The sequence below is a fragment of the Caretta caretta genome, chromosome 6, assembly GCF_965140235.1.
Source record: "Caretta caretta isolate rCarCar2 chromosome 6, rCarCar1.hap1, whole genome shotgun sequence".
Classification (NCBI taxonomy): domain Eukaryota; kingdom Metazoa; phylum Chordata; order Testudines; family Cheloniidae; genus Caretta; species Caretta caretta.
This window is the reverse complement of record NC_134211.1, coordinates 118,880,771-118,904,340: the sequence shown is the minus strand read 5'-3', so window position 1 is coordinate 118,904,340 and position 23,570 is coordinate 118,880,771. Positions and strand designations below refer to the sequence as shown.

Sequence of the window (23,570 nt, the reverse complement as noted above, 5' to 3'; positions counted from 1 at the left end):
AAAATCTTGGAGCCCACTACCTTCAGTCTGGTTTTAGCTCAGTTGTAAACTCCTCCTAATGCTGAAAAAGGCAGGCCCTGTCCTCTAAGTGGAGTATAGTAAATTTAAAAATCCCTACCTCTCAGAAGTGTAAAGTGCTATGCATTTGTAATGCACTGTAGAAGCCCTAAGTAATAGTGTTTGCCTCTAGTGATCTCTATCAAGTTGCATAATGGCTTCCATTTTAACCCTCTCTCATGAATGGCTGTGTCTCCTTCTCCCCCCGACCCCCTTTGAGCATCATCTGGCTCTGTCTCCCAGCCCAAATATTTGACGGTTGCCATGTACTTGATGTCCCATCCAGACAGGTTAATATTGAGCTGGGTGTAATCTGGTCTGAAGGGTGTTTGATAGTAATGATCAGGGATTTAGTTTCATCTGGGTTAATAATCCAACTAGTGTGTGCTCCTTCTTGCCCGACCAGCTTTGCCGTCAGCTACAGCAGTTCACCAAACTGAACAATGTCAACAAGACACTGTCATGAGTGTATTCTTGGGTATGGACCTATTATTAGAATGGAAGACCAGTGAATTCCAAAGTGTGTGCACCAAGGAATGCTGCTACACAGCCGGCGAGCACATGGGCACCAAAAGCTTTGGAGGTGCGACAAGAATGCCAGCGATGAACATAAACTGAATATACAATCAGACTGCCTTGAGCACTTTGCCAGTGATTGAACCACATGGGGCTTGATTTGCAAGAAGGCCACGTTCCTTTGAGATTTGCCATGATGACGATAATGTGAATGCATAGGGGCCAGTCAGGCTGGAGACCAGATTAAGGTGATATTGACCAAATCTCTGCTGCTTTATTAAACTTTTTAATTTAATTGGGCAAGATACGTTTTAAATGCAACTTGTCCCACCAGCAGTATAAAGGAAGAAGGTCACAGCTGTCCCAAACTCCTAATTTGCTCCTTCCCCCAGCATATCTTATTGATGCTCAAAGCACAAATATTCCTGGTCCTGTATTGCCTGTATTGGAGCCTATATTGCCTAAAGGCCTGAATGTGGCCACAGCCCCGTGCAGATGAATTCATGAGACAACCACTAGCCCTCCTATGTGTTCCAGGTCCTCCCTGCAAATCTAGCCCGTTCCCAAGTGAAGGAAGACTAATACCCACTTTGCAGGAAAAGGACATTACCCAAACTCCCAACATGTGTGTGTCAGGAGCGCCAGCCAACCCAGCTTCTGGGTTTTTTTTTTCTTGTTACTGAGGGGAGTCTATCCCATGCTGCCAAGACCCACCACCTAAAGTTGTAATCCTGGGAAGCTAAAGCAAATGAACTGTGTTGTGCAGCTGCCTCAATGTCCAGATGTACTTGCACAATGCAAACCCATCCAGTTACCTTCATGTGCAGAGGTGCCTGCTGGCCCCCAGCGGCTGGGACCAAACCACCCCACACCCTAATCCAAAGTGTATAGCAGAGAGAAACGTAACAGGAGCCAGTGGTTGGAAGCTGAAGCCTGACAGCTCAAATGGGAAACGAGGTACTGTTTTTTAATGGTGAGGATAATTAACCATTGGAACAACTGACCTAGGGAGGTAGCAAGTACTTTACCAAGTCTCTGAATCTAGGGCAGATCTTTTTTTGAAAGATAGGCACTAGCTCAACTGCACGTTACAGGGCTTCATCCAAGAATCCCTTGTTGAAGTTCTGTGGCCTGTGTGACGCAGGAGGTTACACCAGATGATCATAATGGTTCCTTCTTCTTGCCTCTAAAACCTGTGAAACTCCATAGACCAAGCCTGATGAAACACAGATACCCTATGCTACCAATTACAGCAAAGACAAAAAGGAGGATGGAGGATGGGCTTTTGCAGCAGCACAGTGGGTGGAGGAGGAGGAGGAAGCCTGACTCAGCCTAGCACTGCTCTTTCCTGTGTGGTCCCTCACCTCCATTAGCCAGTCCCAGTGCAGTTAGCATTAGGCTAGTGTTGGGAGTGCACCAGTGGCAACCTTAACAAACAGTGATTGCAAAAACCCCCTCCAGAGATGTGGCCCCAACCTCTGCCTTGCAATCTGAGCTGGTCATTGGGGTATGTCTACATGGCAACGTAAGCCCATGGTTAGTGGGACTCGAGTCAGTTGACCGTGGGTTAGAGAACCTGGGGCTTGAGCATCTACACTGATTGATTGTTAACTCTACGTTAAGAATTTTCTAACCCAGGCTTGAACCTGGGGCTCTGATGTCCACACTACAACATGCAGACCCGAGTCAAACCAACCATATCCACACTCCCTTCTGCTATCGCGAAATCTGCTTACGCTTGCCCTTTGACAGGGACCACAGGTCAAGTTGTGAATGCCAATGTATGCTGCATTGGGAAAGTTAATGATGCCAGGGCTTTTCATTGCTTAGGAGTCTACGCTAATGGACAGGCTAGGACACTGTTGCCACCAAATGATATTGTAATAAGTGTTGTTACTGTCCCCACTGTTGTTCTGGAGGAGCCCACATACCCCCTTTTGTCCTGGCTTACAAAACTGTGCCCTGATTTCAGAGGCCCTGGCAAAAGATGGTTTAATTACACTCTGAACAGGTGTAGAATGGTGGTTGAATGTACTTTTGGCAGATTGAAATCCTTAGCCAGCGTTCCTGTTCCCAGAACTGCAAAGCCAAGTGTCTGCTCCTGTGCTGAAACCCTGTCCTCAAGCTGTGTGGCCAGCCTCAGCTTTCCTGTTGCCTCTTGCCAGGCCTTTTCTTTATCTGTAAGTCCCCCGTTTCTGGTACTAGACCTGGTTGTTGGCCCTCTCCAAACATCAACCATAAGGTGATTACGAAAACACTTCCTCTTGGAATAGTCCACAGAGGTATGTTTCAGGTTTGGGCTGCACTGTGGGTGAGCTATGGCAGTAGTACAGCCGGTTGAGGGGCCTGGAATAGGACAAGTTACAGGATTATTGTCTCAAATAAGGAGCACAGAAAAAATCTGTGTGGAAGTTTCAAGGGCATAAAATATTACTTTTCCATTCTGAAATTCAGTATATTGTTAAAAGAACAGGAGTACTTGTGGCACCTTAGAGACTAACAAATTTATTAGAGCACAAGCTTTCGTGAGCTACAGCTCACTTCATCGGATGTATGCAGTCTGATGAAGTGAGCTGTAGCTCACGAAAGCTTGTGCTCTAATAAATTTGTTAGTCTCTAAGGTGCCACAAGTACTCCTGTTCTTTTTGCGGATACAGACTAACACGGTTGCTACTCTGAGTATATTGTGACAGAGATGTTTCAGTCCACAGAAGCTCCCTGCACACAGCCTGGTTAATCACAGCAAAAGAAATGCAGAGACAATGGTAAGTTTAAAAATTCAGTGTTTTTGTTTTCTAAAAATTTCAGAACTACCTGGGGGCAGTCAGTAGCCTGGCTACAAAAGCTTTTTCTATAATTTCAGGCCTTTCACATTTTGAAGGCTGTAACTGTTCTGATGGTGCCTGACTGGCAAAGGGAAAGGTTATTCCAAGCTGCTGGTGGGAAACCCGCGGTGTATGCAGCGGAAGTAGTCTAATATCTAGTGACTGAACAGCACAGCTAGGAGGGGAGTTGAATTTTTAAACCTAAAGGTTTCCAAGTGCAGAGTCCATAATGGGTGTCACACGATGAGAGCAATTTTTTATAAAATATAAAAGTAGTGAACACTTGAATGTGTTGTATTAATTGACAACTTCAGATGATATTGAGACACTGTATATGCCTTAAAATATTGTGGGGTACAGTTAAAGTTTCAACCTTACTTTTGCATTTCCTGATTTCTTTGAGTGACTGGTTGCTCAATTTTAACATTGGGGTTTTTGGCATAGAAATAACAGTATGAAAGCTAGATTGAATAGTGTCTAACTTCAGAACTTTTATTTCTCATGGTAAATTCTCCTTTAAAGTGCCTGAACTATGCAAGCTGTCACCTTAGCAATGCCCCTATGCGTCTGTGCAGTGCAGAGAGAAGGAAATTGAAATGATCCATTCTCATCACATGCATAATCCATTTTCAGTAGAAAACTTCACCTCCATTGAGATCTCAACCAAACTGGAAGGCCCCTGGCTCTGACTAGTTTTCTGTATCACTGATAGTATTTCTCCTGACCGGCTGGTCCTCAGTTGTCTTATCTGCCTTCTGTATGTTTGAGCGAAGCCTTCTAAGCTTGTAATTCAGGGAGGCCATTGTACCTGGACTACACGCACGCGTGACATCCTCCACGCCTTCCTCAGTTAACTTTAACATGATGGGCCAGGCTGTGAGCCCCTTGTGCCCATTGATGAGTAGCTACTTACATGAGTAGTGCCTTTGAATCCACTGATTTGAGTAAGCGTTGGCCAGTGGGAGTCACACAGCCTAACCCTATGTAAAGATTCAACACTTTTGTCTTAAAGTGAGCACACATACGCTGCTACCGTTTTCCTAATGGGTACTCAGATTGTCTTGGGTTATCGTAGTGTTCTCTGTTCTGCTGTTGGTAATTTTGTCAGCACCATAGAATAAAGTAGAAAATTGAAACTCTGTGAAAGATCAACAAATCCTTGGCGAATGTCACACAGCAACATCTGCTAACTAGGCTCTATCTCTTTCTTTGACTCTCCTTTCTTTGACTCTCCTTTCAAACCCCAAATCTCCTGTTTTGAGAGTTTGGAGTGTTAGGAGCTTTAAAAGGAATTCTAGCTGTTTGTTTCTCTGTGGTCTGAAGGCCTTGAAAAAGTACCATCTGGAATTAAAATTTTATATTTGCGTGTTTCTATATTTTAGTTACAGAACAAATGGGAGTTTGCTGAATGAATTAGTTGTGTTCCATTGTAAAAAGTCTATCACGAGAGCCATTATATATGGTAGCTTAGAAAGCCCTTCAGAGAGAAATTAAAGTCACTTCCCTTTCTAATTAGGGCTTTCAGGAAATCATTGATTACAAAATCTAATGCAATTGCTCAGAGACATTTGTTTGATATTATTTCTGATAAGTGAAATTTTTACGTAATTTCACCAGAGTCTGGAAGCAGCTACACTATCTTTGATGGTAAGACTGATTTCACTAAAGCTCTTCCTCTTGTCCCTCTAAAGAATTATAGCTAACAAAACATTAGTTCCATACTGTAGGTCCAGTAAAGAATTAAAATAACCATCAGGAAATGGCTAATATAATGGACAATATGTTGTTTAAAGATGGACTGAACATCACATTAAGTGCAAACTTACCCCTCCCAACCTCCATGAAGGAACCAGCAAAAAAATTATGGCACATTTTAAAGATTCGTTGTTCCTTTTCAACAGACTCAGCATATTTCATTAGCGCCCATCCAAAAACTGGAGGAAGCACTGTATGAGTATCAGCCACTGCAAGTCGAGACCTATGGACCACAAGTTCCAGAGACTGAACTTCTAGGAAGGCTAGGGTAAGTACCACATTAGAACTTTAATCTTCATTTCATGGCATTGTATCTGGGAATGTTACCATCTTCACTTTGCCAGCAGCATATAGATTTTTTTTTTAAAAGTATCTTTAATGAAATATTAGACTTCCTGCCCAACCATCGTTTTGTTTGGGTGGATAAGCTAAAATTTTTTGGTCCTCTAGCCTTTATAGATCTATGGAGAGCTAAACTGGATTGCATTAGTGTTTTTAAGGTTGTCATTGGCAGCTGTAGTGAAGTAGCTGTTCATTTTCAGTTGCACTGTATTAAAGAGTAAATAAATAAAAAATCGGGGCATAATTTACCCAGCAGTAAGCCAGTAAAAATATCAAAGCTGGGCCTTTTGCCATGAAAAAGGGTAGATTTATTCACTGACTGCCATCTACAGTTAAATAACGTTTGTGAGAAATGAAGCATAGAGCTTAACTTTGTCAAAGTATAATGCAGGGCTGGCCCAGCAGTTTGGCTGCATTGCAGTGTGTGGCCATGTTTGGAAGGGAACTTAGGAGCCTGGTGTTCCAAGGTAATGGAGACTGAACAGCACAATAGAGGCATGCCTGCTCACCGCTAAAGAGGTTAGTAGCTGAACACCCGCTAAACACGTAGACAACCAGCCAGATGGATAGTGTCATTGAGCTGGGTCTGGCTGACTTCAAGGTCGTGCACCCTTGTTACTTCTAGAAAACACATTGCAGAACAATGAAAATGCAGGATGTCAGGGGGGAAGAAACAAAATACCAATGAGAGAGTATAGTTGGGAGGGACCCTTTGGTATGCATCTTGGGCCTGATCCAAAGCTCACTGAAATCCAAGGAAAGATTCCAGTTTACTTCAATGGGCACTGCCAACACATGCCGTTGTGTTTTCAGATGAGAAATTACACTCCTCATCCTGGGAGGGCATAGGGGTCTCAAAAAAGGTTTTAAAACACAGTCAGCCCTGATGGATAAGCAATCTAAAACTCAGTGCTGCCGAAAGACCTTCAAGCTTGTCTAGAATCACTTATTGTTTGTGTTCCCATGTATTCCTGATGCCTATCATTTTCATTATCTGATATCAAGTTTATCAGAGCAAATATTCGTCAGCTATCCCAACCCAGACATAGCTGGAGCCAGCATTCACCACCTGTTCAAAACACAGCTGTGGGGCCCTCTCCTGCAGGGGGAGTTCTGAAGCTCTGTCAGCCATGGACCTTCTTACAGATGAAAATGTTCGGGGGGGGAGAAAAATAAGTCTTTCTATGGGGAACCCCCTAGGCATTTGCATTTCATGTATAACATATATCCTGAGTAACCTGTGTGCAGTGAGATCTTGGAATCTTTCTATAATAGCTATCTCCATAGTATCTGTGTGTGTGATTGCTTGTTCCAGGAGAATTCAGCTTCTTGGAAAGTGAACCCCCTCTAAGTACTGCATGGCTTCAGTCTAGCTGCTAATGTTACATACAATAGCCCCAGCCTTGCAAATACTTATGCTCATGCTTAATTTCTGGAGAAGCACCATCAGCAAGACCCACTTAGCAGAGATGCTCAGGAAGAGGTAGGAGTACTCTGGCAGTGTGTGTGGGGGGGCGGGGGGGGCGGGGTTCTCAAGAATGCAATCCCACCTGGCTGCGAAATGCAGGTGATGAAAGAGTTTGAGTGAGTGATTTGGCGAATGTCATCTGCCACATGTGGGGGAACTGTGAGTTTCTCCAATTGAATCTAGAGGTCTTTTGTAACTTAAAAACAAATATACCCATCCTGCATGTGCCCTGCTGTTACTCCTCAAATCCCATTCCACTGGGTATTTTTAACACCTTAGACCATGCAGTACCCTACTCCTTTATATATTTGTTTCTGTATTTGCATGAACTCATGCTCATCTGTTGATGATAAATGCTTAACAAATATGTTGTGGTCCCGTGGCTGGCCTTAGAAGCAGCTGCAAACAGCTGGCTGAATGAGGCAGATGAGTTGAGCATAATGGTATTACATGCTCCTATTGAAGACTTTTAGCTCCCTTTTAACTTGAACCATATTACAAAGGTTAAATTTAAAAGAAGGACACAGATTCTCAGTTTCTCCATCTGTCTCTCTCTCTCCTTGTCCCCCTCTGAAGTGAATATTTTCATTGGTCTATGCAAATTAGTGAGGTTTCACTTGACCGTTCAAATTTCTCAGTTTTGTAACACTGTAGTTAGTCATAGACTACAGCAAAATTTCTTGTCCCTATAATAATATTGCAGCTTGAAAACGGCAATTTATTGCTTGCTGGACAGTTCCCCAAAACGTGCAGAATTCAGTTTATCCAAACCTCAGGAACCAAGATTTTTGCAAATACTCTGTCAAACTAGTGTGGAGCCTTTACATTTTATTCTGGTAGCATCTTTTATTGATTTTAAGATATTGTTTATTACCTTCAAAGCACTCAACAGGCTGGATCCTTCAAATATTCTGGTCTTAACCTCATATTTTTCTACAACACTCGCATCAATCTTCAGAGCAAGGAAGGCTGCTCTTTTTGCAGTTCGCTGGAGTCTGCTGAGAACAAATGGGTGATTAGCACGAAGAGTAAGAAAGAGGATAAATTCTCCCAGAGCTTATTTTAGGACTCTTGTTACTTTTTTCTAAAAAATGGTGGTTCACATTTTAATGGTCCTATACCAATTACTCACTAGGCTTCAGATAATTAAATTGTGTGGGGACTGATGAGCTCTGCAGAGCATGCCATTTCTCAAACATGGGCAAGCCACATGGAGAAATCAGTGTTCAAATAGTTTTTGAAAATTTTGTTTTCAGGCCCTCAAAGGAAAAGGGTAACTAAGTGCTACAACTTTTTTTTTCCTTCTGTTTTGTCCCCTTCTTAAGTGTTTTTTTGCTATCAACTCCTTTAAAAGCCTGAAAATAATTAAGAAATAGATTTTCAACACAAATGAATGGCTGTGTGTGTGTGTGTGTGTGTATGTATGTATGTTATGTGTGTATATATATATAATTTTCCCTCTGGTGCAACTCAAGAATAGCTTCCTGAATCACTGGACTATAGATGATATTCCCAAATTACGTGTGTTTCTGTGGCAATTACTATTCTAATTTGCTCCAGCCAAAATGCAGACAAGGATTGAACTTTGTCAATGAGAGTTAAAGTTTCTCATTGCTAACGGCTAATTGATAGTCCCCTGACTACTCTTCTGTTGGGTTAGTATTGGGAAATCTCAGTTGCTGGCAATGCAAGGCTACCTTTCTCATAATCCCGGTTTTTAGTGTTCTTAAAATAAAAATATGAGTGTTTGGTGCTGGTCTGTAATTGAGATGGGAAACAGGTAAAAATGATTAGCAACAAAACTGAACATAAATCCTATTGGTGGTTCTGAAATTTAACCCTTTCACATATAGAGTAACGATGGACTTTTTCTCAAAAAATATCCCTTGATGCTGGTAATCAGGATATCGATAGTCTGGATCCTTAATCTTCCATTTGGTTAAAATTTAAACAGACATTTGTGGTGAGCCAAATCTGAATACCTCTGAACACCTTGAACCTTGTTGTTCTGGGTATAGATAATACATTAAAGATTGTGAGGCAATCAGATACTATGGTGGTGGGACCCAAATAAGCACCTTAAATGGATAGATCAGAGCAGTCCCTGGGCCATGCTTTGATGTCATTCACAGATGAGCTCGTCCATAGAGTGGATAACGATCAAATGTCCATGCTGATATTCCTAGATGTATCAGCTTCATGTGGTGGTGGTGGTGGTACGGCTCTTGAGTGACTCAATGTCTTCCTTTTGAGCATTCCTAGAGGGGAATGGCCAACACCAGCTCATCTTTCCGAAGTGTCCATTCATGAGTTCACTGAGTTCTGTCTGGTGGTCTCGTCTATTCAATATTTATAGGTGACCATTGGCAGAGTTAGTGCAGAGTCTTGGGCTGCATGTCTTCATTATATTGATGGAGCCCAACTCTATATTTCTGACTTATCTAACCCCATATCATGTTGCCAAGTGCCTTACCCATTGTCTGTTTGGGATTGAGATGTGAAGGAATGCTAGCTTGCTAAAGCTCAATTAGGAATAATGAGGTGAAGCTGATGGGTTATGAAAAGCAACCGAGAAATAAGTTCTTGTGCACACCATTTGTTACTCAAGTTCGCAACCTGAAGGTATTGTTGGAGCTTCATTTTCTGTTAGATGGCCATGTAGCAGCAGTATTCAAAAAGTCTCTTTCATCTCCATTTGACCAGGGGATTGAAATCACTGCTTTTGGATGCAGACCTTACTACTGTGATCTGTGCTTTCTCACCTCTGCCGTGAAGACTGCAATGCACTTACACCTGAAATCTACCCCAGTGCTCAGCAATATGCATAGGTGGCCTGTTGGTTTCTGGGTGGAGTTTAAAGTGTTGGTTTTGACCTGTAGAGCCTTAAATAGCTTGAGACCTCCCTGCTTGAGACCTATGCAGTACTGGCATGGCTGTGGTCAACAGAGAAACTCAAGCTGGCATCACTTGATTTAAAGGAGAGAGAACTACTAGCATGGTGTTCTGTGTGAGACATCTTTGGGACTTGGGAACTTTCGCTCTTTGGTCCAAAATAGTCCAGATGCGCTGACATTTGTATAATAATGCAGGGCCCATTGATTTACATAGGCTTTCAAGGTGGAGATGTTAAAATACAATTTTCTTTCTGGTTGGTTGTTTTTTGGTTTTGAAGTGGGGGGAAGACACTGGGTGTTTTTGTGATTGTACTTTGAATTTGTGCCTGAGGGTCCTGGTACCTGGAATATGCAGGATTTTTCATACTTATAAATCAAGAGAAATTTTACAAAATAACTTGCAAATATGTCAAGATTCAAAGAGTAAAACGAAAACTGGGAACTGACTTAATCATCTTCCCTTACTCATGTCAGTAATACCACTGACTGAGAGTACTAATAGCTTTGCTATTATGTAAACTTGAGTCAAAAAAACCCTAAGGATCAAAACTATGTCCTTTTTTGGTCCCTCTGATGTCCTTTAAGGACATCAGGACAGTTTGGTGCACCTAAGGCTGGCAGGATTTGCTGCATTATGTTCTCTCACTAAATACAGCAGTGGAAGAGCTGCATGCTACTGACTGCTGTCCATTTCTGTAACTTGAAAATCTGCTCTTATTATTCGAAATCTTGAGACAAATTGGAACTTCATGCCTTGTAATTTAAAAACATCATCCCTGGTGTGCCTCATTCTCATTTACACTTTACGCCACCTCTGACAGAGTGAAGAGGCCTGAAATTACAACGATGTTTTGTTTTATTCCATTTGCACCTACTTTAAGGCCTCGTTACATTGCCCGAGTGCTGTACTGGAACTGTTGTGTAAATGAGATTCAGGCCTTGTGAGTTTAAAAATATCGTAATGTCTATATTTTCCCACGTAACATTGTCTGTGCAATGGAAATTATCATTTTTCCCCCCCTAAAAGTGTCTCGAGCAGCGTCGTGGGTAAATATATGTGAATCATGGAAAATTAAGCTGACAGTAGATTCAAGGATTTTAATCTGTTTTGAGAAAAATATGATTTCCCTTTATCTAGCCATTTGTTTTCAAATATAACCACATTATTCAGAGCAGTGGTCAAGTCAGGCCTTTCCCTTTTTTTTGTAGGTGAACTGCCATTGTGGCTGATATTACCTCGTTAGGACTTTTAAAAGGTAAACATAAAATGATGTTTCAAGAGCAAACAATAAGTATTGAAACAGGATTGGGCTTCTGTGGGATTTCTCACAATAGTAAAGCAAGTAGATTTGGACCTTTTTTGTAAGTGTAACAATGGGGTTGAGTCCATTTTTTTTTCCCCCCTAGTTCAGAACAGTTCAGTTATTTCAAATGTCCAATGACGACAAGGCTAGATTTCAGCTCTGTTACAACTTTGGTAGCTTTTCATTTTTAACCTTTATTTCATGTAGAAAACATGGGCATGTTTCTTTGTTGTGCAATGTTGTAGCATAATTTGAAACATATGTAGTGTTCTGGAACTTTTGTTTTGAAATGACTAGTATAATTTCTTAGCTGTCAATCAGAGTGATTTTTAAAGAAGCATTAGTAATGTCTTAGTCTTTGAGCTGTTTTTAAATCCTTGTTAGTCTGCTTCTCAGTCAGGTCAGTTGCTGATAACTGCTTAAACTGAGTCTCTGCATTAATTTCCAATAAAATAACTGAGAATTGATTGGAAGGAGTACCAGGGCCTCTGAATTCCAAAAATTGTAACAGGTGATTTTTCATGTCAGCTGTCTTCTGACAGGGGGATACAGATATTTTTTGAGCCTTACAAAGGGAGAAAAACTCTAATGTGCAGCTCTTTTCAAGTTGATCTGTTTTGGCCCATTGATTCTGAACACTAAGTTCATTCTGCTTCCTCTGAATAGAATATAGTTTCTTAGCCAGCTCAGTCATCAGAGAGCCGAAAGATTGAGTAATGGTAAGGAAGGTCTGATTTGAAACGTATACTTCGCAGTTGCTGTCCCTTTATTCTTATAGGAATTCTGTTGGCTAGCAGGGCACACATTCTGATTTGCAACAAGTTTCCTGTCCTAGGGCCTTATCAAAATTCCTTTGAAGTAATTGGAAAGATTCTGATTGACTTCATTAAGCTTTGAATCTGGCTGCTGATAAATGAGAATTGGCAGGTAGGAGGTGGAGTATTTATGCTTTGAGGGACATAACAGTATCTGGACACCTTTCTGTGCAGTGTATCCACACTTTAAAAAAAAAAAAAAAAAAAGTACTTGTATGCACTTTGCAGTGAGCAGCTTTGAATAAAGACTTGTGAAGAAAACACACTATATTTTATATATTGGATATGCAATAGAATAACTAGTGCATTTCCTTCTTCAGAATCAAATGGAAAGGGAAGGTATAACAATTCATAAACAATGTTAATTTTGAGCTGATTTAGGAGCTGGTTTATATTGCTTTAACATACTATTTGAAATCCTGCAGGTTTTGTTATAAGGGTTTGGAATGCTGAGGGTTTATACAGGAGAGGCAGATAAGCACTGTCTTTTTTCAACTGAATGGAAATCAGCCTGTAGTGTGTCTGAAGTCTTACTGTTTAAGAAATCGACTTTTTGGCAAAAATATCATATGAACATTTCAAATGACACCCTGTAGTACATGGTGTTTTGCATGGTGCTCTTCTGTCAAGATCATTAGAAATTGAATATATTAATAGTGGACTGCTTTTGAAACAGAGTTTTACTTCCTGCCTGCCCACCTGTGGGTATAGTGTGGGTTCTGTAACTGTAAAGGGTCTCGGGAGAGTTATAAAAGCAAAGAAAATGGAAAATGTATGAAGAAACAAGAAGGGAAGCCTGCATACACCATGTAGTTACTTTAAGTATAAGTTGGCTGCAGTTGTATATGTACCACTAAATTAACCTCAAAAGCTGGTCATGACAGCAGAATGTCCATAGTAATTGTTTTTGTTGGCGTTTGGCTTCAGAATTAACTCATCGATCTAACATGAACCTCTGTGCTTGGAATACTAGTCTGGTGATGTTATTTTTTTACCTTTTTCATGCAATCATGGAAAAAATATGTTTCTGCTTGAAGCAGTTGTCAAACAAGCTTCTTTCATCGACAATCAGACACAGGGCAGCTGAATAGGGCTGTTTAGTCTAGAGTAAATACTCAAGAGATTACAAGGTCACTGTAGGAAATGTAATTATACCATTTATTCCAGAACAGTCTTTTGTAGTGTGAGCTTGCAGAATACTAAATCATGATGTTTATTAAATGCGTGTGTATATTTATATATAAATAAAAATTCAGCACCTACCTTTGAGAGCAGAGGAGTGTTGAGTAAACTGCACTAAAGAATGAAAATGGTAAATAGCGATAAATATTAAGCTGGCTTCAAAAAGCCATGATTCATATTTTGGCTTTATTACTGTAATCACTAAGGGGCAAATCCTTCTCTTGTCTTCACAGGTGTCAGTGCTTCCCCTTCAGCAGTGCAGTTGTGCTGTGTGGAGCAGGTGGGGATGTCTCTTCAGGGGTTGTGTGCCACCGTGTGATAGAGAACCTGGCTCTAAGGGGCTCACTCATATTGGCATTAAGATGGTTTAGGGTCCTATGTAGTGAGTTCTCCCAGATCTCTCTGTCTCCCTCCAAAACCAAAGTTCTCCCTCCACCCTCCATTTTGAAATACCAGAGGGATCATTACCTGGGGTAGTTCCTGCTCAGTATCAGGACTGGGTGGGGAGCCCGCTCCTTGATTTCCTGGTCAGAAGATCTTGCTTTTGTGGGACCTGTGCATGCAAGTTTTAAAGCTTCCATAACTTTCTGCCTTTTCATGGAATTTTGGAGGCTGCCTAGCACCTTTTCAATCTCCCTTTCTTTCCCCCTTGCCTTGCCCTTCTTAATTCTGTCTCTCTCCTGTCTCCCCACAATGCAGCATGCCTCTGCATTGGGAATTGTACAGCTGGTATCAAGATGGTGGCTAGGGCAAATTCCTGATTGTGTTCCATATGGAACGACAGCCGCCCCTGCCCACTTTCCCCCCCTTCCCCCAGGAACTGGAGAGTCCAAATGTCTTCAGAAGCTCCTTCTCCAGCTTCCGTTGTTGTTTCTGGCACACAGCCACAAATAATGCTATTCAAGCCCAGTAGTATCAGCATTACAGTGGCATCAGGCCATAAGGAGAGTAAGGAACGGAGTCAGTCTGATAACGGTCCTTCAGAGCATGAGTAGGCACAGGCCAACACCATACCAGGTATCACAGGAGAACTACCTCCTCTTGCTCCTGCTCAGAACTTTGGAGCTCCCCAGCCTCCCCAACAGACCACAAGAGGTACTTAGATGGATGATCACAGAAGTGTGTGGCCCTCCCCACCCGGCCTGTCCAGGCAGTCTGCCCTCTCATCCAGCCTAGACACTACCAGCATTTCCATAGGGGTTTGCTTGGCAATTTCAGCCAAATCCAGTGCTAAAGAATTAACTAAAAAGCTGAAGGGAAAGAGCATCCTGTTCTGAATGACCCAGTTCCTCTATCTCCAGGTCATGCAAGAAATCTAGGAAGTTGCAAAAATACAGTGAAGAGGTCCAAGAAACAGATGAGGTATTCTCAGACTCTGAGACTTCACTCCTGGAAGAAGGGGAAGTATTGGATCCAGATTCAGAAACACTGGAGGTGAACGGATAGGAAAGACTTCCCCACATCCTTTTCACTATGAAACAGAGATCTGGTGACGCTTCTAAACGAGACTCCAGTAGCCCCAACAACAGTATATTTATTATCTTTGGAGCAGAAACCTAATCTTGGCTTTTATTAATGTAACTGTAGAGAAAGTGATCAAGTCAGAATCGGAGCAGCCAGCGAAATGAAGGTACCTTAACAGAGAAGTAGTGAGTTCTTCAAAATCGCAGAAGCAGTGCAACTCCTTGGCCTGGGTTCCAGAAATAGACGCAATAGTGGCAGAGACCACAGCCTTCCAAATGGGATTTGTTCCCAAAGTATGAAATGGACCAAGAGATTGCAGTGGCTTTGCTGGCCCACTCTCGGGCAGCATGCTTCTTGAAATAGTCTCTTCCTAGAAAGAATGTCACTTGGAGCCTTAATTGAGCTTTACAGGCTACTTATAATTGCTTTGATCGCAGTCAGTCATTTTTCCTAACACCTTTATTGTTGGTAGATAATATTCTTTGCGGCGATCATCTCAGTCAGGAATGTTTCAAAGCTGGGAGCATTGTCTGCAGAATCCAAACGCTGCGTCTTCCAAGCCAAGAAGGTATGGTGCTAAGAAGTAGTGAGTAATTCATATCAAAGAAGAATGCCATTTACCTTCAATCCCAGAACAACTGTAGTCTCATCATTCTGCCCTCACCCAAAGGATGAAAAGAGAAAAATATTGTAGAAATATAGTCTCCTACCCTGCAAATACATATAAGTGTAAGATAGGGTGACCAGACAGCAAGTGTGAAAAATCAGGACAGGGATGGGGGGGGGAGGGGTGCGGGATGTACTAGGAGCCTATATAAGAAAAAGACCCAAAAATTGGGACTGTCGCTATAAAATCGGGACATCTGGTCACCCGAGTGTAAGAAGTCCCTTGGCCTCAGGTTGTGTAAAAGTACTCTTGTTGATGCAAGTTTGCAGGTCGAGGCCCTAGATTGCAAGCTAAGCAGGTCATGGACTATGTTGTTCATATGTCAGTAAAGCTCATGTATGGTGCTGTATAAATAATAAATATGATCCTCTTTTTTTGAAGTCAATGGAGTGATTTTTGAGGATCAGGCTTATAGTACATTCTTCTTTAAAAACTAAAATTGGACTGTGGGGGAGGGACTTTGGAAAGGGAGGGTCTGGAAGTGGCCAGGTGAATGTGTTGACTGTTTTGGTGACTGAGCATGAATTTGTGTTTGTTTTTTAAAAAGGAGAAAAAATTGAAGACCTTTTAGAAACTTTAATTTGTCCAAGGAATGGCAACGTGATTATTAGCGTGAACACACTTGCTTTAAGTTTTGGATTTCCAGATATGTCTAAATGGAAGGAAAACAGACATAAAGGAATGAGTTGTTTTGTTGGCATTATGTATTCTAGATACCTTTTATTAATCATAAAAATTTAATTAAAAAAACTGATCCTGAGACATGGAAGTCCACATGTTTAATTTATGAATCTCCTGCATCAGTATTTGCAGAATCAGAGTAAATATTTGTGTAAATTAATGGTATCTCATAAGGATTGGTCTCTAGGGCTTGTCATCCTAAACATATAGGCCACTACGGGAGCTGTTAGGGGCTCATAACTTTGGAAAAACAGGTAGCTTATTTAGGCCCTGATCCTGCAGGGACTTGTGTGTGTTTCACTTTATGCACAGTGACCTTGACTTCAAGTGAAAGTACTCATGTAAAGTGAAGCAGACTCGGAAGTCTTTGCAGGGCTGGGTGCTTAGCTACCTATATATAAATAAGACTATGGGTCATGGGCAATAGACAAAAAATCACGGCGCACGGCCTGTCCAGGACCTTTACTGTAGATACCTCTGACTAAATCTTAGGTGGGGGTCCCGGGGTGCTGATATTCTGGGGGAGGGGGAGTCCCCTGGGGCCAGCCCCACTGGCTGCTGCCTGGGCTGTCTGCGGGGACCACCAGCACCTGGTTGGGCGGTCCCCAGCGCCAGCAGCTTGAGGCTGCCGAGTAGGGGCTACTCCAGCCGTCCCTGGGGCTGCTGCTCCGGACGGTCCCTGGAGCCAGCCATGCCAACTGCTAAGCAGCGGCTGGCACAGCTGGGCCCCCGGGGCCCCCAAGCAGCAGCTGGTCCCCAGGGCAAGGGCCAGCTGTTTGGGCGGCCCTGGGATCAGCCACACTGGCCACTGCAGAAGTCATGGAGGTCATGGAAAGTCATTTTAGGCTTCTATTTTTAAAACTAAGGCAATAATATTTTTAAGATACTTTACATAAACCCATAGTGAAGATTTGGGCTTGCAAAAAATATTGAGATGTTGGTTTTCCTGGCTTCAGAATCAAAATACTCCAGTCAGGCTGTGTTTCTAATAATGAAATAATGACTTAAACATACTCCGACTTCACGGATTAGCTATTGCTCAGGCTTGAAGGTAATGCTACCATGTTTTTGTTTCTTTACCTAAATGGTTTTAAATGTAAAATCATAAATCCTATGCAGTGGGAGTGGAAAAGGGGGGATGGTTTTCATTTGGCATAATTTCCTGTGAGACATAGTTCTAAATAAGGCCCATATTTACATAAGACAATACAGTTTTTTACATAGTAGTAGTATATCCAGCACATTTTAAAATTGTTTAGCCATCCCTGGGTATTTAATACCGTCACAATAAATGTGTTTAATAAAGGTGAGTGAAGTTTGAAATAATTTTTGAATAATTTTACAGTAGAAACACCAGTTAAATCAACCCCCTTGCAGTAATAAATGTCAGAAAAACAATTAATTATACTTGCTTGCAACTGCAAAATCAATTGTGTAACTGTTCTTTTAAAACAGACTTTTACATTACTAAAGGCTAAACACTACGCTTCTGTAACTTGTCAGAATCAGGTTTTGGTTAATAGATATTTTCAGTGATGTAATGGGAACTTTTGGCAGTGAGTCAGAATATAATGGACTGTGATTAATGTTTTAATAAGTACTTTTCTTCTACTTATGATGCAGTGGTGAAATGGTTTCCTGCTCAAATTGATAGGAGAACAGCAGGTGTGCATACATATTTTTTCTTTAAGAAAAATAAGTTGTTTATCTTTTAAGCAGATTTTTTTTTTAATTCAAACGTTGTTAGGTTTGTTTGTCCTCTTTCAGTCTTAGCAATTATTGATGTCTGTAATTTGAAAATGTAAGCTACCTTGGAAACCTTTCCATTACCTAACAAATTGCTTTGCAAAAGAGGAAATTCGTTAGTTTAAAAAATAATTTTGATTTATTGATATTTTCTTCAGTAGAAGAGATTTATTTAAAAATAGCTTGATAGTAATTCAAATGAGTGTCTGAACGAAGTGTGATCCTGAAAACATTACAGGATTAGATTTCTTATTAGAGTTGATGTAATATATTTTCTACATGCTTGAGTTACTTTCAGTATGAAAGTAGTGTTATTTTTCTACATTTAAAATGTTTCCACAAAAAATCCAAATAATTTATTTTTCAGTAACATTTATTTCCTTACCAGTCGATCTGGAGTTGCCACACGGAAAGCATTTTCTAGAGGACCAGTCAGCTGTAGTCCCAATGATGATATTTTCCCTAAGCAGCAAAGTTCTCGCTCTGCCCAAGACAGGAGCATAGTCTATGTCTCTAGTATGCTGCTTTAGTGAGCTTATTCGCTAGCTGCCCTTTCGCTAAGTAACTGGAAAACATCGGGGTAATGGGGCTTGGTGGGATTAGTAGCTAACCTTCTCTCTGTTTCCTTCCTCCCCCCCTCCCCCGTCCTCATAGGTGGCTGCAGACATAATGCACATCCACCTGAGGATGATTATTACTTAAGATTTGTATGACAGAGATGCCTAGAGGCCAGCCAGGTTGGGGCCCCTTTGTGCTAGGCACTGTACAAACATTTAGAAAATGACCCTCTCTGCTCTCAGTTGTTTATAGGGTGAATGTGGCTCGGTTGTGCCTGCTCCCACGCCTTGGAAGGCCACCACTGCAGCTCGGGCGAGACGATTGAGGCTGGCTAATGGCACGTTAAGCTTTCTCACTCCAAAATGGTAGGCAAGCCTATCTGGAAAGGCAGAAATGCACGACCAACAGAGCTGTGCAGGAAACTACATGTGAAATGGCTGGCCCTGGATGAGAGATTGCTCGGTCCCTGCTCCAAAGCAGGTGATCTCCCCTCCTCTGAAGAGTCTCTTGAACACCTTTTTGTCTGGAGATTTCTCCAGGGGACTTAAGATTTGTCATACCAGACCCTTTCTCTCTTCACTCAGGAACTTCCGTGACTCCTCCGTTCTCAGGTACGTCAGCCTGACCTTAAGAAACTTGAACTGTTTCTTACAGGCATTGTATCAGCACAGTCATACTTTGTAACTTGAGAATTTCACCTAAGAGGCCACTATACCCCAGTTCTATAGCAGTTCTGTGCCCCTGTGTCACCTGATCTGTGCAGAAAAGGCTGTGTTCATGCATTTCCTCTACTCCCTACCACTTCTTCCATCTATGTCACCTCCAGAGGAGAATTCAGAACATGGACCCTGGCCACTGCCTTTATCTCCTGTGTCTCTCTCTTCCAGAAGGTACAAAAACAGAGGAAAGCATAGGAATAAACCCAGATAAAATTCATCCCTCTTCTAAGAGCAGGAAGGGGGAACCTCCTTTTCCTTAAGCTGAGAATACACAGTCAGGCACTAATGGAATGGGCAAACTATTCAACTCTGATTACCTTGATTCACTTCACTTCACTTTAAATCTCCCTATTGTGTGTGTGTGTGTGTGTGTGAGAGAGGATCTGGATTCCGAGGTGATCTCAAAATGAGGAAGCACATGGGGGATCCTATTCCAGTTTCACTTCAGTGCACAGTTAATTGGAATGGAAGGTCCCACAAATATGGGTTTGTTCATAGACTTTGCCTTTAAACTATAAATGGTAAAAAGCCCTCTACATTTTTCTTAGGACCTTGTGTAGCTGCCTCCTTTTCTTTTCTCACCAAAGAAAGAGTCCCAGCAGAGGATAATGGCATCTTGAGATCCAGTGGATAAAATACTGGAGGACATATTTAAGAGACTGTCATGGATTTGCAGTAGTTGGCTCAGTCCTTCTCCAACCCCAAGGAATCCATTGGACATCTCCTACGCCTTTTGGTTTCTTGGTTGAAAACAATCCCTTGGTTCTTCATTTATGTGAGACATTTATAAATCTCCCTACTCCTTATCTGGGATTATCAGGGTGGAAACTATGTACCTTGCCTCTATCCTGCCTCCATCACACTCTTAAAACAGGCTGCCTGAAAGATGATGTGCTGTTAGGGAAACCTGTAACTGTTCCAATCCATTATGACAGTTATCACTTGGTAGGGATGAGCACTCAGATGAAGGGAACCTGTTCTGCCAAAGTCGCTGGTCCAAAATGGCAGGTTTCAGAGTAGCAGCTGTGTTAGTATGTATTTGCAAAAAGAATCATAGAATCATAGAATATCAGGGTTGGAAGAGACCTCAGGAGGTCATCTAGTCCAACCCCCTGCTCAAAGCAGGACCAATCCCCAATTAAATCATCCCAGCCAGGGCTTTGTCAAGCCTGAAATCGGATGCATTCGATGAAGTGAGCTGTAGCTCACGAAAGCTTATGCTCAAATAAATTGGTTAGTCTCTAAGGTGCCACTAGTACTCCTTTTCTTGGTCCAAAATGGGAGCTTGAAAAAGCATCAACTGGATAAAATGTTGAGCAAGGAGTAGCAGGCCCTGGGGACAACAGCTGTGTTAGTGCAATGCAACTACTTCACTCCTCCCCAACTTTCATACGTTCCTTCAGACCACTCTTACAGCCTCCCGTTTAATATATGCCAAGTTCCCTTCCTTTCAGTCTTCATACAGCTCTAGGAATCCCACCTGTTCCATAAAGCGACAAAACACCGTTCCAAACTGTTGGTATTGCACTCACTTGGGCTGTTAGGATGAGATTTTAAAAAACAAACAAACCCTCAGCATTGGCCTAACTCTGATCCCACTGATGTCAATGGGAATTTTAACATAGATTTGATGGGAGCAGAGGTAGGCCAGCGCTGAGTGCTTTCAAAAATCCCACCCTCAGATTAAGCTCTGTGAGTCAGAGACTGTTTTTTGTTTGTTGCAGTTCACACATTGTACAGCATTGCATGTACTTATAGCACTCATAATATGGCATTGATCAGGAGCACCCCACTTGATAGAGACCATTCACATGCTAGGTTGGGAAAAAAGGACTGTGGTTGCTGCAGCTCCTTGTGTCACCGGGAGTCTCAATGAGCGTGTCGACTGGTTGAGTTTGGCTACTGGAATAGTACTTCAGCCATGTTGTTAGAGATCAGGGCTTTCTCAGGTGCTGTTGCCTGCTGGTTGACTTGTCTGTGTTTCACAACACAAACCAGTGTTGCAAAATCTTGAGCTATCTGGTAAGATCAGCTGCCTTTATGTACACATACACAGTAGCTGGTTTTACAGGATCTGTGCTGTGTACTTAAGATCAGAACCTGGCCCTGAAAAGAAAAGAAGAATAGGCTTTTATTCATGGTAGGAGACTTTATCTCCTGAGAAAATTACTTTGTGAGCTATGGTAGCAAATTCTTTTAGAGAGAAGTACTAATACATAGGGCCATGTCACAGGATGTACCAACCCCACACCAGGCAAAAAGAGGTAAAGAGCAGCTTTGGGCTCAGGCAGCCTCACTCCACCTTTGCACCTGCAAGGTATGCCAATCTTGGGGGAGAAGCCCAGCCCTGAGAGATGGACAGACCTCTCCCCACTAGCCCTGAGGAAGGAGCGCTGCAGAGGACACAGCTAGCAGAGGCTTCCTGTGAAAGCTGCACTGTAGTCCTGAGGATGCTGAGTCAGGTACTGCTTTCCAGGGATCTCCTGAAAGGAGGGAGGCCAGGGCACATTGGACTATTTTTGTGTTCTGTCTTTCTTTTGTAAATGTTCCTCTGGGAGCTAGGGAAGAAGGTGTAGAGGCAGGCTGCCATAGGAAGAAGCCCAGGGACAGAAAAGGAGGTTGGAACATGTAGACTTTAGCCATGTGCTACGGGGCCCTGGCTGGAGGGAGGGATTGGGTTTCCTATAAGGCCTGGGGAAGGCTCCAGACAAGGGTCATAAGGCCTAGTGGGCCTGGATGTGTTGTTGGAGCTTGAAACAAGGCTGCCAGACTGTTATCAGACTGGACCCTGGCATATGCTGAAAGGGGTGAGACATGACAGTGAGGGCCAAGTCACAAGAGAGAGAGGGCCAACAGCAGACCTGAACAGTGGGTCAGCAAATCGAGGGTGAGGAAAATCCTAATAACGCCACATCCAGCCACAAGGCAGCAAACAGACTGGTGAGTCACTTTGTCATGGGTCGGATTGCGCCGCTCTTGCTCTCATGGAGTACGACCTTACTCCTTAAGTACGTCCATGCATTTCAGTGGGACTGTTTATGGAGTACGGTACTACTCAGTGTCAGTAATGACGGCACGGTCTGGCCCATAAACACTAAAGGAACTCACCGCTGCATTTTACTCCTTTCTCAAGGAGTCCAACAGCCCACATAAGAAGGATGGCCCAATGGTTAGAGTGGTAGTCTGGGACTCAGGAGGCCCCGGTTCAATTCACTGCTCCATAAGACTTCCTAGGTGACCTGGGGTAAGTCACTTAGGCCATATCTATATTACAGACCTCTGTTGGCATAGTTATGTTGGTTGCGGGCCTGAAGAGGTATGAATCCCTGACCAACAGAGCTGTGCTGGCAAAAAGCCTCCAGTGTAGATGTAGATGGCAAAACTGCACTTTTACCGATATAGCTTGTTTCACTCAGGAGTATATGGAATAAGCTATGCTGGTAGACGTGCAGCTTTTGTGTTACAAGCTGTGTCCGCAGGAGACGTCCTTTGCTGGTATAGTATACTGGGAAAGCACTCCTAGTGTTAGACATGGCCCTAGCCTCATTTTGCTTCAGTTCCCTGTCTGTTAAATGGGGCTTATAGGACTTTCAGCCCTGTTGTGAGGGTAAATGCACCGAAAAGGAGGTGAGGCGTTCAGATACTATGGTAATGGGATTGTGTAAGTGCCTAAGATGGATGGATGGAAGGAAGTGCTTACTGAATTTGGGGCCTCACTGACGGATGGTGATCAAGTGCAAAGCCCACAATCTTGTTGATTCGTGTTTTTATATTTTGTTTTTATTCAGCATTTTTTGCCCTTTCTCTGGGATCCAGCAGCTGAAACAGCAAAACCTTGCCCCACAGCTGTTACAGCTGAGCCTCGTGTTTAAAATGGCAACACCACTAAATGTTTGCAACCTGGTTTTATAACAGTGTTTCAGCAGCCAGCTGCCTTAGGAAAGCAAAAACAATAGGTAAAGCAAGAAATACAAATAAAGGAGAGGCTGTAAAACACATCAAATAGCCTGGATACCCCACAACCTACTGGGCAAGAAATCTGTTTAAATTTAGTAACTTTAAAAAAAAAAATAGAAACAAAAAAGGACGTCTAAATAAACACACTTGCCCCCCTCACCCACATACATTAATTGCACCTTTTGTTAGTGAGGCGCTTCCATGGATTTTATTTTTACTCTGCTAAATAGGCCAGATATTCCCAGAAAAGTAGTAATGACATGTGGGAAGACTCCCAAAGGCAAATCCTTCTTCACCATCGTGGCAGGTTGTGTGGCAGCTGCAGGTACTGCTATGTTGCTTTAGGACTTGGGGAAGGGGCGAGGGGGTTTAACAGGTATGCATCCCATGCGTTGCACAGAGCCCTGTTTAGCAGACACACCCTCTGTGGCAAGTAGTATGCTTCGGCATGAATAGCCAATCACAGTGAGGTATGGGGAGAATCATAAGGCAGTCATATTCCTATCTGTCCCTTGCTGCTCCTTCCCCCCGCCTCCCCCATGCCAAGCCCAGATGCTTGGGCTGGGCAATAGAGGGGGGATTTGGCTTCTCATGGACTTGTTGAAAGCAGCCCAGCCCTC

General features: G+C 42.5%; 1 protein-coding gene across 3 annotated transcripts in view; it reads left to right on the top strand.

The window, feature by feature from the left end:
* MNAT1 (MNAT1 component of CDK activating kinase) overlaps window positions 1-23,570 on the top strand; it is a 186,378-nt gene that overhangs the window by 123,109 nt on the left and 39,699 nt on the right. Inside the window, exons 7-9 of one of the 3 annotated variants that reach the window (XM_048854543.2) lie at window positions 5,300-5,421; window positions 13,392-13,438; window positions 14,460-15,669. In XM_048854543.2, the coding sequence (XP_048710500.1) occupies window positions 5,300-5,421; window positions 13,392-13,438; window positions 14,460-14,596 (306 nt within the window). In that variant the 3' untranslated portion in view covers window positions 14,597-15,669. Of the gene's footprint in view, window positions 1-5,299; window positions 5,422-6,810; window positions 6,851-13,391; window positions 13,439-14,459; window positions 15,670-23,570 lie in introns of those variants that run through there. The other 2 variants (XM_048854547.2, XM_048854544.2) reach the window with 2 other exon arrangements.